The sequence below is a fragment of the Lycorma delicatula genome, chromosome 1 (genome assembly GCF_047948215.1).
Source record: "Lycorma delicatula isolate Av1 chromosome 1, ASM4794821v1, whole genome shotgun sequence".
Lineage (NCBI taxonomy): Eukaryota > Metazoa > Arthropoda > Insecta > Hemiptera > Fulgoridae > Lycorma > Lycorma delicatula.
In genome coordinates this window covers 160,119,493-160,139,515 of record NC_134455.1, presented here as the reverse complement: position 1 = coordinate 160,139,515, position 20,023 = coordinate 160,119,493, and the positions used below count along the sequence as shown (strand labels likewise).

The following is a 20,023-nucleotide window of genomic DNA, read 5'->3' as shown; positions in this document are numbered from 1 at the left end:
TCCAAGAGCTCTATACACAACGCCCCAAGGATCTCTATTCCCTTGCTCCTGAACGAAGGAGCGCCAGGAATTACGCTTGGAGAACCTAATGCTATGAAAGTATCTAGCCCTCCTTCTGCGGTAATCCGCTGTTAGGCCGCATGCCGATTGGGATCTCCCTCTCGTTGCGCAATCCTTCTGAGTCGATTCATAAACTGTTTCATCGCTGTCAGATTCCGAGACCACCAACCAGATATACGTTTCCGGCCTCTAGGAATGGTGGCTTCAGCCGCCGCCACCACCGCAGAAGTGAAATTTTCTGGACCATGAAGTGAAATAAGGTTTGGACCATTACCCATAATACGAAGGATTCTATCCCATCTCGCTAGGTGTTCCTTAATATGATCCCTGTATTGGAAATATGAAGTAACAACTGTAACGTTATGTCCGCAAATGGCAAGTCTGACCACAATATGATGCGCGTCAGAAACCTGTTTTATAAAGACACTATCCAGCAACTTCCTGCACACAATAGCAGACATAGAGGTATGCAATACACAAAACCTTTTCCAGCTGGCAGATCACCCCTAATTACATATGGTTGCTGTAGAATGCTAACATCGTGGCTCCGTCTCTCTACAATCTCACCTAACTCAACCTAGACTTCATAAGCGCCCTGGGCATTTAGTTGACCAAACCTAACCATCTAAAGAATTAAAGTACAGCGCAACGGCCCTTTAGTAACAGCCACACTCCTTACTAACAACTGAGTGCTCATGATTCTTGTACAACTCCTTACAGTTAGCACAGGCCGGAGCCTCGAACTATGCGAACAGTCGTCACGCTTGTGGTCCTCCTCGTCACAATGGGCACACATCAAAGCAAACATACAAAATTTAGCCCTGTGACCATGTCTGTAGCACTTGAAACATCTTTGGACATCCACGTACTCTTTTACTCGGCAAGATCCTAATTCGATAAATAGTGTGCGTGCTTGAAGACGTAAATTTTTTAAAGAGACCAGAACTTATCTCAAAGACTCCGTGATCTTTACTACGCCTACCCGTTTTAAAAACCAACCTGCAGTCCTGCCAGAAGGCGGCTTCATCCAAATCAGTGTTCTGCTCCCTAATGAGGGACAACACATCTTCATCGGTAAGATTACGGTCAATATCATGGACCATAATACGGGGCCTACGCGTTCTCTTCGGGTTTATTTTTACATTCAATCGCTTAACCGCTATGTAATCTCTTATTGCCTGAATGGTCTCGATATCATCCGCTACTACAACTAATTCCTAGCCGGTCTCTTTGATGTTCCTGATTTTAAGATCTTTCAGGGCACCCCGAAGGGCAGCCTGGAGGTCTTTCTTCAGCTGACTACTGGACACAGTCGAGCCCTCCGCCCTGCTGACAAAGGCAACTTCAGGTTTTTTGGACTGGCTGGGTTCACGTCCGCCCCTAATCACCTCAGCGTATCTAGGGCGGCTGCATTGGGGCCGGGGGCTGGTCTATGAACTGCAGTTACTTCCTTAGGCTTCGAGGCAAGATTTTCAAAACCCTCAACGACATCTGTGAAAGCTGCTCAGAAGAATTCGAGACGAAGCAATAGTCTCCTCTTGGTAGCTCCACTGGTACACTTCGGGTTTCCTAGATGGGAAAACAAGCTACCTAGTTCTGCCAAAACATGAGCTGCCCCGTTAGCCTACGATATGTAGAGACATACCGATACATAGATATGTATAGACCGTATGGCGACACACAAAACGTAACTATTATCAGGTCATACAGGGCGGCCTTTAAACTTACAGAGAAAAGGATAAATGTTGGTTGGGCTCACTGCCGAGCTTATATCAGGGAAAAAAGTTGTCGCTGTTACATACGTATGCTGGGGCTCCGGACACAGGAGTGCTGAGTGCCGGGTGTCCCAATAGGACCGATTTGTGTTACAACTGCGGGGGCGAAGGCCACCAGATTAGGGAATCCCGTGAAGAAAAGAGATGTTTTGACTGCAATAATGTAGATCACCACCGGAGGGGCGATGTGCGGCTCAAATAAAAATGATGAAATTGGTTCTATCTAATGCAAATCATAGTATTCTCTCCCACGATTTAGTGGGGGAAACGGCGAGGGGTATCGGCGCAGACATCCTCGTAACAGAGCCTAATAGATTTATAGCGGTCACAAGCGTTTGGTGTTTAGATACGATGAGCGACGTCGCCATTCAGAATCTCAGTGGCAGGTGGTGCTGGCAGTTGTTTTATAGAGAAGATGGTGTGATAGCAGTAGAGTTACCAGATGCCTTGTTGATTGGGGCTTACGTCAGCCCAAACTGCGAATTTCATGAGTTCGAGGCGTTTATGGGGAGACTACAAGACGTAATAGCCAGATCACCCAAGAAGACGATCTTGATGGGCGACTTGAATTGTAAAACTGTAGTCGCTGGCAGTTCTTATACGAACAGAAGAGGTGAAGTCCTTTCGGAGCTTATGATTATGAATGGCCTTTATTGTCTAAATGGCCAAACACCGACAAGAGGCAAGAGGCAAGAGGGCATACTTCGGTCCTGAACTTGACCATTTTGGACGGTAGGTGGGATCATACCAAATGTAGTTGGAGGATTGTTCAGGATGAGACAGCAAGCGATCATTTCGCCAGGCTTCTTGAAATCGAGGAACCACAGCTTCGGACGGTTACCTCGCAGAAACCACCGAGGTTGACGCTGAAACAAGTGGCAACAGTGGTCTCTAACGTGGCAAGACAAATCAGTGATGGGAGGTAATTATCACCGGAGATCTTCCAGGATCTGATAGATAATGAGATCTCTCAGATCCCTCAGAGCAATAACAGATTTCACCCGGTATATTGGTGGACGGAGCGAATTGCGCAGATGAGGCGGTAACTTCAGCGTTTTCGAAGACAGATCGCCGAATACTTGTCCGACAGAAGGATTGTTGCGGACACCCAGAGCGGAAGGCTAAGGTTTCAGACCTTTGGAGGCATACCGCAGGGTCGGTTCTGGAGCCCCTGCTCTGGCTTCTAGTGTATCATGGTGTGCTCCATCTACCCTTACCGACAGAAACTGAAACTGTGGCTTACGCTGATGACCTCACCATCCTGGTCAGGGCAAAACGGAGACTGGACTAGAAGAAAAAGGCAACGGGGCTTTAGATACAGTTGGCGATTGGATGCGGAGGCATGGATTAGAGCTATTCCCACAAAAATGCGTTTATATCACATTAACGGGAAGAAGGTCAATTGGCAGAATAAATCTCATGGTGGGGGGACAGCCATTGCAAAGCAGAAATAATGTTAAGTATCTGGGCATACATATTGAAAAAGCATGCAAGTTCAGTCAACACATAGTAGAGAGTTGCTTAAAAGAAGACCTTGAAGTCGTTGAATATGTTGATCACTAACCAGGCGGCCCCACGGGCATCCAAACGTAGGCTAATAATGTCGTCTATTACTTCCGTTCTGCTATATGCTGCCCCGGTTTGGGGTGCAGCAGTGAGAGTCAAAAGGAACCAGGTACGTCTGCAGAGCATCCGTCGGCGCACGTTGTTGGGTGTCATAGCAGGATATAGAACAATGTCATACAGTTCGGCGTGTGTGTTGGCCTCAGTTTTGCCAATTGATCTTTAGATTAGGGAGCGTGAACTTCGTTATGAGGGCATGGGAAAGAACGAGGCAGAGACAAATGTGGGGGAAGCATGGCGAGAAAGGTGGATAACAGGAAATGACGCTGCTTGGACTAAGAAATTAATTACTGATTTAGATACTTGGACGAAAAGAAGACACAGGGAGATGAACTTCTTTACTACACAAATGCTTTCTGGGCACGGGACATTCGAACATTGCCTCAACAGATTTGGTAGACGTGATTCTTCCTGTTGCATGTTTTGCAGCAGGGAGGGGTTGCATGATTTTGCAGTAGAGCACACCATATTTAAGTGTGAAGAATGGAACTTATGGCGAATCCAAGCAGGTATTGAAAGATTAAGACTTGAGAACCTGGTGTCCTTCATGCTGGCCTCAGAGGATAACTGGAGGACTTTTAATAAGTTTTCAATGAAAGTGTTACGCGCTAAGGATATATCGTGGCTTTTAGCATAGAGAAGGGCGGACAACCCCATCTGCGAGGGCCGGCATGCCCAGGCGTGCCGATTCTGGTGAACGGGTGGGGACTCCGAGGGATATTACTAGGACTGGGAAATAAAAGACCGAGACCCGGCCGCCGGATGGAGTTCTGGGAACGACTAGTCGTTCTGGGAACTAGTCTAGTCGAGTCTGATTCCCTTTCCCGGCGGTTAGAGGCTGGCACGATTTAAGACCGAGGCCCGGTCCCAGGGGAGAGGACGACATAGACGGGCCCGGTTACCCCCTCCTGGGGATTGGAGGCAGGCAAACAGAGAAAAGTTCAAACCGGGGGAGCCGAACTGCCGGTAGATGGGGAGGCCCGCTAGAGTTTAAGGAGCTTCCCTGGGACATACTTAACTGTATGTCCGGCTCAGGGGAGTAGAGGTAAAAAAAATAATAAATTAATATATTAATACACCATCTTGCAGTGATTTACCCCATCAGTTATTTAAAAAAAAAAAATAATTTTTTGAGCTAAGCAGTATTATTATTAATACTTATCTCAATGCTTTATGAGGCCTTTTGTGTATGTGTACAGGTGGCGTACGAGCTGCGCGAACTCTTAGTTGTCTCTATCCAGTAACAGAGAGAGTTTCGGTCTGCAGACAGGAATACAGAGATCAAACCTTCAACCACAATCATAGATAAGAACTCTCAGCTCCATAATTTCGTCTTCGCCAAAATTCCTTATGTCCCTAATATATTACACTAGAGTAGTTAATTATAAATCTGCTTCAGTAAAACAAAGCGTGTTATATAAAACTATGCGTCAATTTAGTTCTACATTTAGCTATACGATCGTAGATAATTATAATAATTCATGATTATTTTTATTTCTAAGAAAGACATTACACGCAAATCAAACATTTTAATCAAAACGTGCGACATAAATCTTAACTCATTTGGTGTCAATAGATTCTAATTTGTCAGCGAAATAATAACAAAAAATCATTACAAAATATTATGATCATGATAGTAATAAATATATAAAAAATTAACTTATTAAAAATACCAACGACTTACCGTAATTCCAGAATAATCACATTATAATATTACACCCTTTTCAAATTGGTTACATAAACAATTTATAACGCAATTTATTTAATTTCTTTCCAAGTTACGCTATTTCTTCAACTCCACTCAATATGTGCTTCCTCTTCACTCAGTTTGACGTCAATTGAAGTGTCTGAACTGAAATCAGTGTCATGTAATTTTACAGTAAAACATTCGGAAATTTTATCTAACATAGATTCAAGTTTCAAATAATTTGTCTCGCAACTTTCCATAGTTCTGCAAATTGCCTTCCAGTAGTTGATTTATTTTTCCAAAGTGTTCTTTCGCCTGTTCTTTGTGTCTTCTAAATTGAATGATAGTTTTTTTGGGCAATATAATTTTTAACACATGCCCAGACAATCTCAATAACATTTAAGTCGGGATGATTAAATATTGAAATTATTTTTAAAAACATCAAAGAAATGGGGTTTCTTATGGTTCTGTTATCACTATAATAGAATTCAGTAACACTGTATTAATTCAGTAACGCTATATCCCAACATAACCTAAAAAAATCATAACTTCAATACCAGTGAACCAATTATTTTATTTGTTCCAAATTACTTGTCATTCAAAGGGCCTTACAATGAGGTATCACAAGCTATACTGTCTCATTTAAAAAAAATAAGTTTTCAACACTTGAAAATTTAAAAAACATTTAGGGGTGAAATTTTGTGTTGATAATTTTACACAGTTTTAGTCCACAGATTATGATTGCTTCAAATGGTTAAAGAAGTTATATCACATAATTTTATAGTTATTCTTGTTGGACTGAAATTTAAAAATAATACTATCCCAAATGGGTTTTTGCACCTACAAAGCAAGGAATGGGATGATTTTAATTCTCTTTTCACCAAAATTCATTATTATTTTCGGCTTGTCGTAATGTAATCAACTGTTACCATTGCCATTAAAAATTTTTGATTTCGGGTAGGTGTAGCAGAGAGGGTGCTTCCACCTTTTTGAAAATAATTTTAAAAAGTTCTCCCTGAGAGTGGTATACATGGCTGCAAACAGAAATACGATGCGACTGACAGCTGTGTTGAAGTGTCTTATGGTAACTTAGCAAATGATCACGCGATATATTATTATATTATAAATATGTTTTTATAAATATTTTTATTTTCATTTGATAAAATATTTTATATTTATCAGACTATAGTAAAAAAGTTAATTGATTTACCAAATCATATATAATAGTATTAATTCCTGTTGCACATATTTTACATTTCAATCTAAATTCAAAATATTACGAGCAGTATAATGAATGTTACAGGCTATTCAGTCTTTGCTGGTTTGTTGGTCCTTATGCTACTTTTGCCATTACAAGTCTATGTGGCAACTACTAACAAACACTTCCAGATGAAACAAATGAAACATAAGGATGATCGAATCAAGTTAATGACAGAGATATTAACTGGTTTTAGAGTATGTATTTACTCATATTAAATTTAGAATAATAGTTTTTCTGAATTTGATCGCATATAATTTATTTTTTATAAGATTTTACAAGATTGTAATTATTTTTTTAAGTCTAAACTGCAATTTATTATTGACTTTATTTTGAACTGTTATTCTTATTGTCGTAAATATTTTAATGATCAAATTATGTATTACATCAATCCAAACAGAAATAATATTCAAATTCTAAATTATTAATTTTATCTTCAGTTAATCAGAAATTTTGAAAAATGTTTTCTACACAGTAAGTTCACATTTGTTTCTTAAAAATTACTTGACAAAGTTTCTTGAAAAAATCAAAATACTGATACATTTTTGATGGTTTTCTTGAAATTTATAAAATTCAGATTGTACAACATTGATGAGTTAAAGCTGAATAAATCCTCAACTTACTGTAAATTAAAAATTACTTATTTAAAATTTTTTACAGTTTTTGAAATCAGTTAACTCTGAAATGCCAGGTAGCCTAAAAAATGTTTAAACTAACATTAGCTATCTTTTGTAAAAGGGCAGAGGACCCTTTCACAATAAATTTTTGTACAGGAGTTTTTTACCTTTTTGTAGCAAAGTGGCTAGGCTTATTAAATGCTAAGTTTATTAGTTTCACTTTTGTTGGTTTACTATTGTTAATTATGAGTTGTTCATGTGTGTAGTTCTGAGTTGGTTATCTGTGAATGTAGAGTATCTGTTTGAACCACGAATAAATACAGCCATTCGGCTTGAAGGGTAAGTATTTACTATTATTGTACAGAATGATTCAAAGAAACGGGAAATTTTGAAAGTTGTGTTGGTAGCCGTGGGCGATTGGTACCACTTGATAAGTGGCGCCAGCCTCTCTAACCTAACCTGCCATTTAGTTGTCATGGGTCCTTGGAGTGGTGCGCAACGTGCATTTGCTATCAAAGCGTTTTACAAAAAACAATGACAGTGTGGAGGGAGCGCGTAGAGAATTTCGTCGTCATTTTAATCTGAGACGGCACGACCGTGTTTCATCAGCACATGCAATTAAAACATGGATATCTAATTTTGAGGAAACTGGTTCGGCAATGAAAAAGAAATCTCCAGGCCGTGAGCGAACCGTCCGTACACCACAGAATGTTCAAGCTTTACAAGATGCTGTCACACGAAGTCCACATCGGTCAATCCGTCGTCTCTCAGCATCTTTACAATTGCATAGTTCAAGTGTTCGAAGAATGTTAGTGAAGGACTTGTAATTCCATCCATACAAGTTGATCGTCCAGGAACTGAAACCGAATGATGCAGTTGTGCGAGCACAATTCTGTAATGTAATGCTTCAGAAGATAAATGATAACGAAGAGTTTGTTCACGAACTGTGGATGTCAGACGAAGCGCATTTCCACCTCAGTGGATTTGTTAACAAGCAAAATTTCAGATACTGGGCACAAGAAAATCCTACGCAGCTACACCAGCGTCCGTTGCACAGCTAGAAAGCGACCGTGTGGTGTGCTATGTCATCTTACGGTGTTGACGTAAGATGACATAATTAAGTGACGTCGGCTCGTTACGTAGCCATGCTTGAAACCTTTGTTGTGGAACAACAAAAGAGATTTCCACCAATTCTTAACACAGTCTGGTTTCAACAAGACTGAGCAACGTCACATACTGCACGAATATCGATGGCAGCTGTACACCGATTGTTTGGACAACGTGTCATTTACGAAATGATGATATTAGATGGCCTCCCAGATCGCCTGATCGCCTGAGCTTGCGATTACTTTTTGTGGGGTCACCTTAAAAGCAAAGTGTTCCACAGTAGACCTGCTACAACGGAAGAACTGAAGGAAAAGATCCGAGAAGCAATAGTGGAAATTCCAGTTCAGATGTTACGTCAAACCATGAACAATTTAACGAAGAGACTTCGTGAGTGTTTACGTAGAAGAGGAGGTCATCTGGAAGATATCATCTTTAAAAAATAAACTAAAATGTATGTATCCTAAAATGGCAACATTTGTACAATTACATGAAATAAAATTCATTTTCTAAAAAAAATTTCATTAATGTTATTTAATTTTTTTAATTTCCCGTTTCTTTGAATCACTCTGTATTTAATTATTTAATATTATTATTATTATATCAAAATTTTGTAACAAACATTTAAAAATAACAAACTTTAAAACTAATATTATTAGGCATTTATAATTATTGCCTTTTTACAAAATGGCAATCAATTTTAGTCTTATTTTAAAAGAACAGTTACCTAAATTTACTTGATGTCTTTTCTTTTTTCTTATGCACTACTTGATCCTTTATTTTATGCAATACTTGCAATATTTTTTGCAACAATCAGTAGACTTGATACCCAGGTACATTTATTTTACTCTCAAAATATTTTAATAACCATAATATTTAAAAAAAATAAATATTTTTACTGGTTGAAATTTTCAGAAACTATATTAGAAGGTAGCAAAGGAAGAGATTTTGTCCTAACAATAATTAAATAATACAATTATGTCCCCAATTATTACTTAAGAGAATTTGGACTGCTGATGAGAAAATATGGACCCTAGCAATTTATTTGGCCAGCAGTTAACAGCTGATTGTGAAATAGTGGTATGATTTAAAGAAGAGCTTAAATATATCACCTATTATCTAAAACGATCTTAAGTTATAGAGACTCATTTTTTTCATGACTGGTAATATTAGTAGTTAAAATGAAGCATTGTCATCTATTGAAATAAATCAATAATTCCAATAATACATTTTTGTAAGTTGATAGTGACCAATTTACTCCTCAGCTTAAAAATCAACTGGTGATATCTTCAAAGAAAAGATGAAGAATTTATTGGTATTTTGGCAGCAACTGCATGATTCAGTAAATATATTAGGTGAATTCTGAGGATGCATACATTGATCGTGTTTACTACCTACATAAAAAAGAGGTTGATTTGACATTTTTTTAATTTTAAAGTGACTGATTACATAGTACATAATATTTAATCTTTACAAGAGTTAATGAAATATAATGGAAGCTGCTAAGTTCTTTAATAATAAAGCTACAAAATAAGTAGAATAAGCCAAAATATTTTATAATTTTAATTGTTAATCCATTTTCTTGGTAATTCCTGTTAAATTAATTTTTAAACTTTAATACAAAATTTTTCTGTCTGCATTTTAAAGTTCAAATGTGGTATAATAGCAACTAAAAAAAAAGCATCATCCCATAAGTAATTACATACCCTTTCTGTTTCTTTGATGGGCTACACATATTCTATTTTAAGAAAACAAGGAATTAGCATAATACACATAAAATGTCAGAGGGAAATGATGAGAGTAAATTTATAGCAAATTAAGAAAATCACATCCTAAAGTTAAAAACCCTATTTAATAATACCTACCTTAGCTTTGATACAAACTTGATTATTCAACTACATTATAGAACATACATTACAATAAAATTATGAAATTTTCATCTTTATAAAATAAAATATCAAAAACAAAAATATCTGAGTAAAAAAGATGAGTATCATATGAATATTTTATTGTTAATCATTGACTACTTTATTACATATAGTGGTAATTGAAAACATAATCCAAGCACCTTAAAATTATTATTATTTTAAATGAAATGCATTCATTATGAAATTGACTTTTATTTTCAGTTTTTACTGTAAGAGAACAAACATGTTTGACATTTTCATTATTAGTTTGCCTTAAATGCAATGGCTGGATATTTATTATACAAAAAGAAAAAAAGTAAAAGTAATTTTTCTTTAAAGGATGCAATATTGGTTCATTTTTTCAATATAAAAATCCACAAACCATGATAGGAAGCATTCGAGAAGAGAAAAACTTATGTGATTTTATTGAATATTCTCATACAGAGAAGAATTCATTCAATTCTTCTAGTGTACATCGCAACACTATGATAGTTAAATTATATTGACTGCTACAGAGGAGCAAAAGAAATGATTTTTTAATTATTATTACAGCAACAGATTTATTTTAATAAACAGTTGGTGGAAAACCTGTAAAAAAAGATCAGATGTTACAGTTGGTTGGTAATGTAAATAAAATATGATAAGACATTGAATTGGAAAGCAAAGCAACTCTGATGAAAGACAATGATGGTCTGTAAAACAAATATCAAACATTACAGTGTCAAAACAAAATATGAAAAATACAGACATGGGTGTAGTATAAATCTGTTATGTACAGGGATAATGTCATAAACATTTTGCTGAAAATGGAGGATCAGATTCCATACATATCAGTAAGAAAATAAAAACTGCTGCTCTTGATTTTGATCATAACTGCTGGTCAGTGATCATACAGTAAATACTAGGTAATTGACCGACTAGCCAATCTTTGCCATTATAGTGTTTATTGAAACAAATTTCTCTTATCAATCATTTTATTTAATGTAAGTATAGTTAACTAGTTTATTGTGTAAACATACTTATAGCACTGACTTCTCAAATAATTAAATCTTACTGTTATTATTTTTTCTCCTTTCTTCATATGTTGGAGGTCCCTTCTATTATAAACACTAATGCAATAAATTATGATGTGAATGCACTCTGTATAATGTTTAGTGATTGTAAAGAAAACTTCTTTCTGTTGCTTCAATTTTATGTTGCAACATTTCTAAATGTTCATTAGGAATACAATGGAATTTCATTCCCTTTCTCAAAAATCATATCATCTTTTAAATTTTAAGCAGAAACTCTAATTCTCTCAAGATTTTTTTTATATGGAGTTAGTCATGGCACATTTTATACAAACCTAGATGAGGTTAAAGTTAAATCATATTAAGTAAAAACAAATTTTGAATGTTAGAAATGAATGCTATTTTGATTCATTATTTTTCTTTTTGTATGAAAGAAACTTTTATTAAATTTTAGAAATCCATAATTAAACATGTTAACATTCTAGTAAGAAAACAAATAGTCATAAGAATTAAAACAATTTTTTACTATATCAATAAAAAGGGCTAAATTTTTAAGCTCTGCAATAGTCTGGAAAATTCAACAAGATTGTCATCAACTTTTTAGTATTAACTTTACTGAAAAAAAGTTGTAAAAGACAAACTGCATTACTTCTTAGGTAATAATACCAACTAAGGAACCCTCAATAAAAATTGCAAAAAATGTTTTGCATGAAAATTATTTCAAATTTTGTTTGTCAGAATTCTTGTTCTCTTGAAATATTTTACTAAGGTATATGCCAAGTTAATAAAATTACAAAAAAGTAGTTCCCAGAAGATTACAAACAGAATTAAAAATTTTTAAATAAATTGGAGTAGAAAGGAGAGCAAGGCAAATACTTGTAAAGGGAAGAGTTGGGTCATATGTGAAGTGTTTAGGTTTAGTTAATCTGATGAAGGTAAAGAGAGAGAACAAAAATTGTACAAGGAAAGACAATACATAGATTAGGCAGATTATTGACTGTTCTAATTATTTTGAAATTAAAAGATAAACTCAGAATTAAAAATAAGATGAAAATTATGTTATTATCAAGGATTAAGCAGTTGGGATAATAATAATGCGTCAATATACAATATACAATATATTTACTGAATTTTCTGCTTTTATTATACAGAATAATACACATAGTGTTACCGGCCCTTTCTAAGCATATCTACTAGCAAAAATAATGAAAAAAGGTTCACATAAACGTTGGTTCGGAAAGCTCCATTAGCAAGTTCCGGCTAGCAAAAGATTTAGCCCCGAATCCTGGTCAATGAGTGAAATTAAACCATAATGAAATTTAAGGAACTCAAATTAAGAGGTGAAATGATGGTTTCTTATGTTTCTGACCTGGAAAAGAATAAAAAACGTTCCATAACCATACCTCCAGTAGTTTTCATAATTCCGACGTAAAACAGAAAAATTTGTTGACTATAAACACGTTTTTTAAGTTTACAATACAGAAATTTGTTAAATGATTATTATTAGAACTTGTACAAAATTTAACCCTGAAAACATTGGTGTAAAAAAGCAAATACAAGTTTTGTACAAAGTGCAGTGATACAAAAAATAGCATTGTATTAAAGATACAAATGAAACTAATAAAATAAAAAACCGTACTAATGTTATTCAGACAATACATTTTATGTATCTTTTCCGAATTCACTGTCAATTGAAAATTTGAGAAGTTATGATTTCGTGAGTTGGTAACAAAGAAATCCAACAATACATTTTATGTCGTGTCATTAGTGTATTGCATTTTCTGTGTTAAAACTGTGAATTGTTACCAGTACATTGTAGTTTTATTAAATACTTCATCAATGACTTTATTATTTACAACTGAGGAATACGCCGACAAGGTATTTGTCTTAGGGGGGGGGGGGGTGCGATGTAAATGAAACTGTTACTTTTGCTTCAGAATATAAAAAATGTTTTCCTAACCGCAGAGTTCAAATCTTACAATTAGTAGAACATTTCACGCTACGCTACGAGAAACGGGTACACTTCCCAGCATTGGTGCTCACCGCGACCCATTCTGATCCCGAAATTGATAAAACCGTTATCAAAGCTATTCAACGCAGTCCGGATGTTTGTACAAGACCCTTTCCTGGCGATTCAGAGTTTCCCAGCCTATGGTGTGGAGGACACTTCGTAACAACAAGCTGTATTCTTACCGTAATCAACGAATACAAAATCTTCAACTAAGAGATCCTACTCTTCGTTTGCAATATTGCAAATGGTTGAATATGAACCGATGGTTGCAAGTTTTATTTTATTTACAAATAAGAGTAGGACGTAATTTCCTACACCAATATAGCGTCAGTGTGTGGTGTGGTCTAGTTCATCAATTAACTAATTGCATTTTTCATTGTTCCAGAGCTCCTAAATTCCAACACTTTCTTGGAAATCCCTAAGAAACAATTGCCGCTGCTAATAGTGTATGTTTCATTAGCATCAAGATACCGCGTTTACTTTAAGCAACATGGCGCGCTTCCACTTCATAGTACCATTTCGGTATTATTAAATGAGCTATTTCCAAAGCGATGAATTGGCCGCGGCGGGCTACACTCTTGGCCAGAAAGATCACCTGATCTAACATTGTTACATTTTTGCGTATGGGATTGGATGAAAAATATTGTGTAGAAGAAAAAAGGTCAATAAGTGTGAAGAGTTTGATTTCTTGTATTACAGATGCCGCCGCACAAATTTAGAAAGTCGTGCAGAATTGAGAAGAGCAACATTCCTAAAGCGTGAGCCAAGCGTATTGAAGTAGAAGGACTGACTAATGTTTGAAAATTTATTGTAAATTTTCTTAAATGTATCAATTAAATTTTTATTTTTTTAACATTGTATCAGTTGTATGTTAATGTAATTTTCTGTAGTTTATAACATTTAAAAGATACGGTAAGTGTGAGTAATAAAATCAAATTTCTTGAACTTGTATTTGTTTTTTATTGGATTATTTTACTTCAATCTTCTCAGAATTAAATTCTATACAAGGTTTGTAATAAGGATAAAATCAAAACCTAAACCGACAACGATTGTTAACGTCTATATGCCTACAAGCGCCCATGATGATGATGATGAGGTAGAGTGTGTATACGAAGAGATTGATGAAGCAATTAAACACGTAAAAGGAGATGAAAATTTAATAATAGTTGGAGATAGTTGGAATGCAAGCATTGGAAAAGGCAAGGAAGGAAATATAGTGGGTGAATACGGGCTGGGCAAAAGGAATGAAAGAGGGGACCGACTTATAGAGTTTTGCACGAAGTATAATTTAGTAATTGCCAACACCCAATTTAAAAATCATAATAGAAGAATATACACTTGGAAAAAGCCAGGCGATACTGCAAGGTATCAGATAGATTATATCATGGTTAAGCAAAGATTTAGAAATCAACTCGTTGACTGCAAAACTTACCCTGGAGCAGACATTGATAGCGACCATAATTTGGTGATAATGAAATGTAGATTGGGGTTTAAAAACCTGAAGAAAAGGTGTCAGATGAATCGGTGGAATTTAGAGAAGCTTGAGGAAGAGGAGGTAAAGAAGATTTTTGAGGAGGACATCGCAAGAGGTCTGAGTAAAAAAGATAAGGTAGAAAATGTAGAAGAAGAATGGGAGAATGTTAAAAAGGAAATTCTTAAATCAGCAGAAGCAAACTTAGGCGGAATAAAGAGAACTAGTAGAAAACCTTGGGTTTCAGACGATATATTGCAGCTGATGGATGAACGTAGAAAATATAAGAATGCTAGTGATGAAGAAAGTAAAAGGAACTATCGGCAATTAAGAAATGCTATAAACAGGAAGTGCAAACTGGCGAAAGAAGAGTGGATTAAAGAAAAGTGTTCAGAAGTGGAAAGAGAAATGAACATTGGTAAAATAGACGGAGCATACAGGAAAATTAAGGAAAATTTTGGGGTACATAAATTAAAATGTAATAATGTGTTAAACAAAGATGGTACACCAATATATAATACGAAAGGTAAAGTCGATAGATGGGTGGAATATATTGAAGAGTTATACGGAGGAAATGAATTAGAAAATGGTGTTATAGAGGAAGAAGAAGAAGTTGAGGAGGATGAAATGGGAGAAACAATACTGAGATCTGAATTTAAGAGAGCATTAAAAGATTTAAATGGCAGAAAGGCTCCTGGAATAGACGGAATATCTGTAGAATTACTGCGCAGTGCAGGTGAGGAAGCGATTGATAGATTATACAAACTGGTGTGTAATATTTATGAAAAAGGGGAATATCCGTCAGACTTCAAAAAAAGTGTTATAGTAATGATACCAAAGAAAGCAGGGACAGATAAATGTGAAGAATACAGAACAATTAGTTTAACTAGTCATGCATCAAAAATCTTAACTAGAATTCTATACAGAAGAATTGAGAGGGGAGTGGAAGAAGTGTTAGGAGAAGATCAATTTGGTTTCAGGAAAAGTATAGGGACAAGGGAAGCAATTTTAGGCCTCAGATTAATAGTAGAAGGAAGATTAAAGAAAAACAAACCAACATACTTAGCGTTTATAGACCTAGAGAAGGCATTCGATAATGTAGACTGGAATAAAATGTTCAGCATTTTAAAAAATTTAGGGTTCAAATACAGAGATAGAAGAACAATTGCTAACATGTACAGGAACAAAACACGCAACAGTAATAATTGAAGAACATAAGAAAGAACCCGTAATAAGAAAGGGAGTCCGACAAGGATGTTCCCTGGATCTAGCAGTTAATGATGTTAAAGAAGAATTTAGATTCGGAGTAACAATACAAGGTGAAAAGATAAAGATGCTACGATTTGCTGATGATATAGTAATTCTAGCAGAGAATAAAAAGGATTTAGAAGAAACAATGAACGGCATAGATGAAGTCCTACGCAAGAACTATCGCATGAAAATAAACAAGAAGAAAACAAAAGTAATGAGATGGTAGTAGAAATAACAAAGATGGACCAATGAATGTGAAAATAGGAGGAGAAAAGATTATGTAGGTAGAAGAATTTTGTTATTTGAGAAGTAGAATTACTAAAGATGGACGAAGCAGGAGCGATATAAAATGCCGAATAGCACAAGCGAAACGAGCCTTCAATAAGAAATATAATTTGTTTACATCAAAAATTAATTTAAATGTCAGGAAAAGATTTTTGAAAGTATATGTTTGGAGTGTCGCTTTATATGAAAGTGAAACTTGGACAATCGGAGTATCTGAGAAGAAAAGATTAGAAGCTTTTGAAATGTGGTGCTATAGGAGAATGTTAAAAATCAGATGGGTGGATAAAGTGACAAATGAAGAGGTATTGCGACAAATAGATGAAGAAAGAAGCATTTGGAAAAATATAGTTAAAAGAAGAGACAGACTTATAGGCCACATACTAAGGCATCCTGGAATAGTCGCTTTGATATTGGAAGGACAGGTAGAAGGAAAAACTTGTGTAGGCAGGCCACGTTTGGAATATGTAAAACAAATTGTTAGGGATGTAGGATGTAGAGGGTATACTGAAATGAAACGACTAGCACTAGATAGGGAATCTTGGAGAGCTGCATCAAACCAGTCAAATGACTGAAGACAAAAAAAAAAACAAGGTTTGATATAGGTTTTACGCATTTAGTCGTTTAACAAAGTATTTGTATTACAAAAGTAAAAAAAACAAGGCAAAACATTTTTCCGTTTTACGTCAAATATTATGAAAACTACTGGAGGTATGGTTCTGGAGTCCGTTTTATTCGATTTTTCAGGTCAAAGTCCATAAGTGACCATCAATTTTATCTCTTTAATTTGGGTTGTTAGAATCTCAGTAAGGTTTTATTACACTCTTTACACAGGAATCAGGGGGAAATCTTTCGCTAGCCATAACTCCCGCTGACGGAGCGTTTCCTGACCCATGTTTATGTGAACTTTTTTCGTTGTTTTGGCTAGTAGAATGAGCTCAGACAGCACCAGTAACATTACATGAATCAACTGCATAAAAAACGAAGAAAACTAAATTTATTTGTTCTACTCGTACAACAGAAGTAAACATGTGGTTTTATGTTAAATGCAAAACTATCATATGTATCTGTGTAATATATTTTTACAAATATTAATTTTCTTAAAACAAAGGTGATGACTAAAGTGGTAAATAATATTATACGTTTCTTTATTACCAGCAATTGTAATTTTATTTGTGATTTTTCTTTAATTCTTTAGGCTCTAAGATTCTATGCATGGGAACCATTTTTTGAGCAAAAGATTTTAAAAATTCGCAATAAAGAAATTAAATATTTAAAAAGAACATCGTATCTTTTGGCCTCAATGTCTTTTTTCTGGTTGTGTACTCCTTATCTGGTGAGTTGATTATAGATTTAAAACATTATATTGAGTAATAGATTGATTCAGAGTTTACACTTTATGAGACCAGCTCATAGTAGCCAAAAAGTACGATCTCAAATGTTTTTAATCAAACATGCTAACTAGAGAATAAAAGAGTATTCAAACCAGACTTGCACTCTTATCAGACCTGATAGTAGGTTTAAAATGTAACTCAACAATCCTTTTTTTTATTTATTACAACCTTGGATGCACATTTATGAATTTTTTTTTAAGAAGAAGGATGAAATATTTAATGTCTAATGTAAAGAATGAATGAAAGAAAACAAAATTCATAATAACAATTGCTGAAATTGAAAGTATAAAATATACATTGACTAATGCATGAACTTTAGAAGAAACCAATTAATTAATGTACAATAATAATAATAATGATGTGCTAAATTAACAGAAAATATAGTATTGATTAGTGATTACAACATTAATTACTGTTATTGTTAATGCAGCACTATGAATTGCAGAAGTTGCTAATTAAGCTTTAAATAGGTCCTACTCAATGCAATATTGATTTATTGCATTGAGTAAAAGCAAATGCAATTTACATTTCTTCAGTATTTAGAGAAATGTAAATAGTTTCTAACCAAATATTTATTAAAACATTTTTCTATGTCCCTTTGGATTATTTGCTTTAATTGGTATGAGAACAAGTATCAAATTTATACTCATTAATATTAAAGGGTTTTTGAAAGTTCAGTTTTTATATTTATTTTTTTAATTTTTTTCTTAAGATGGCTCTTGCTTCATTCTCATGTTTTTTGCTGAGTAATGAAGATAATTTACTTACTCCTCAAGTGGCATTTGTTTGTTTGTCATTATTCAATCTGCTTCAAATTCCTCTGGCTTTATTTCCTGTTATGGTTGGCAGTTTAGTTCAAGTGAGTACTGATTTCTCAATTGAATATGTGATATCTAATTATTAAAATTAAATATTAAGTCTAATAATATAAGTTTGAACAAAAGGTTTCTCTCTTCATTGGTAATAAACTTCATAACTAAAGTCACCAATGCATCCTTGTTTTTTTACTGCTTGAAACCATGCAGTGACTCAGTTTCTGTTAACTGTCTAGAGCTTTGGTTGTCTTCTGCTGTACCTAAGCAAATTATTTCCCATGACTATATTTCCAATTTTGAGGGAAAGTATAGATATAATCCTAAGGAAGGTATTCTTAATAATAATAATAATAATAATAATAATAATAATAATAATAATAATAATAATACTACTACTACTTCTACTACTACTACTAATAATAATAAATAATAAAAATAATAAATAATAATAATGCCCTGAGGTAGATAATCCCCACGTCCGGAACACAACATCTACGTTCCACGTCCAGGGCGGCAACAACTGCACTCACGTACAATACATGCAGCTGGCTAGCGGAGTTCCGAGTTTTGTTCTCGGACATACTATTGTTCGGCCGAATTATATCTACAGGCCGAGTTTAAGGACTGGATTTCACGGCCACCTGCAGGTACGATATTTTTTAACGATTAAGGACATGGATTGATACCACCATTAGATCTGGCGATGTGGCGGCCACGGTCGAAGTTATTTGCAGGTGTAACGGAGGCCTTTCGCTGTCCATATGCCCCCCGCGATGGCAAGCATGTAGTTAAGGTGCCCATGTTTTTCGGCGCATGGGAGCCCTGAAAACCTCTGTGTATAAGGGGCTGGAGTCAGTGCAGAGACTGCGCATCCGCTCTCTGCCAAGACATATGCAGGTTCCACCGGAGTACCGGAACGGACCTCCAGGGTTGGTAGCCCTGGAGTGGGGGTGTACCCCGGCGGCTAGCCTTACTACAGAAGGGATCAAAGGTCATGCAAACTGATAAAAATAAAAACGTGGCACCTTACGTGGGTTCAGGTAAACACCCTCGTTTAGAACCGGCCGTTTCGCCTGAGGCAAAACGGAGAAAGAGTGCGGAATCAAAGAAAATTGAAGTTGAGGGTAGAAAAAGCTTACAAAAAGCTTTTTTCAAGAATAGTAATGTTCCAAAACTGAAATACTTGGTCATTACAAAGGAGGATGGTAATTTCTCGAGGGTGAGTCCTTTTCTCATTGCTCGAGAAATAACTAAATGCGCTGGAGGCCCTGTTAAAGAAATAAGGAAGACCTTCATTGTACTTCATGTTGAGACTGTAAATGATGCTCAGTCTCAGAAGATCCTAGGGCTTAAAATGATTGTAGAATTGGTTGTACGCGTCGATCCCCACGGCACGCTCAACACCTCAAGGGGGGTAGTCGTCTGTCGGGATCTTCTAAATTGCTCGGAGCAAGAGATTGTTGAGGAGTTGTCATCACAAGGAGTAATAGAGTGTCGTCGATTGAACATGAAAAGGAATGGTGAGGTCCTACCCTCAGCCTCTCATGTCCTCACTTTCAACCGGCCTACTTTGCCGGAGAAGGTAAGAGCAGGGATTCATCGATTGGATGTGCGGACATTTTTCCCGTAGCCAATGAGGTGCTTTAAGTGCCAACGCTTTGGCCACACCGCTCTTAGATGTGAAAGACCGCAAATATGTGTGTGCGGTGATGAGGTGCATGAAGGAGAGCCGTATAAAGAGACTTCTACATGTATCAA

General features: G+C 35.6%; 1 protein-coding gene across 1 annotated transcript in view; it reads left to right on the top strand.

Moving 5' to 3' along the window:
* The window catches only part of LOC142317695 (multidrug resistance-associated protein 1-like), a 203,261-nt gene that overhangs the window by 57,419 nt on the left and 125,819 nt on the right, over nt 1-20,023 (top strand). Inside the window, exons 10-12 of the mRNA XM_075354243.1 lie at nt 6,449-6,600; nt 17,255-17,392; nt 18,163-18,309. Of these exons, the coding sequence (XP_075210358.1) occupies nt 6,449-6,600; nt 17,255-17,392; nt 18,163-18,309 (437 nt within the window). The remainder of the gene's footprint in view (nt 1-6,448; nt 6,601-17,254; nt 17,393-18,162; nt 18,310-20,023) is intronic.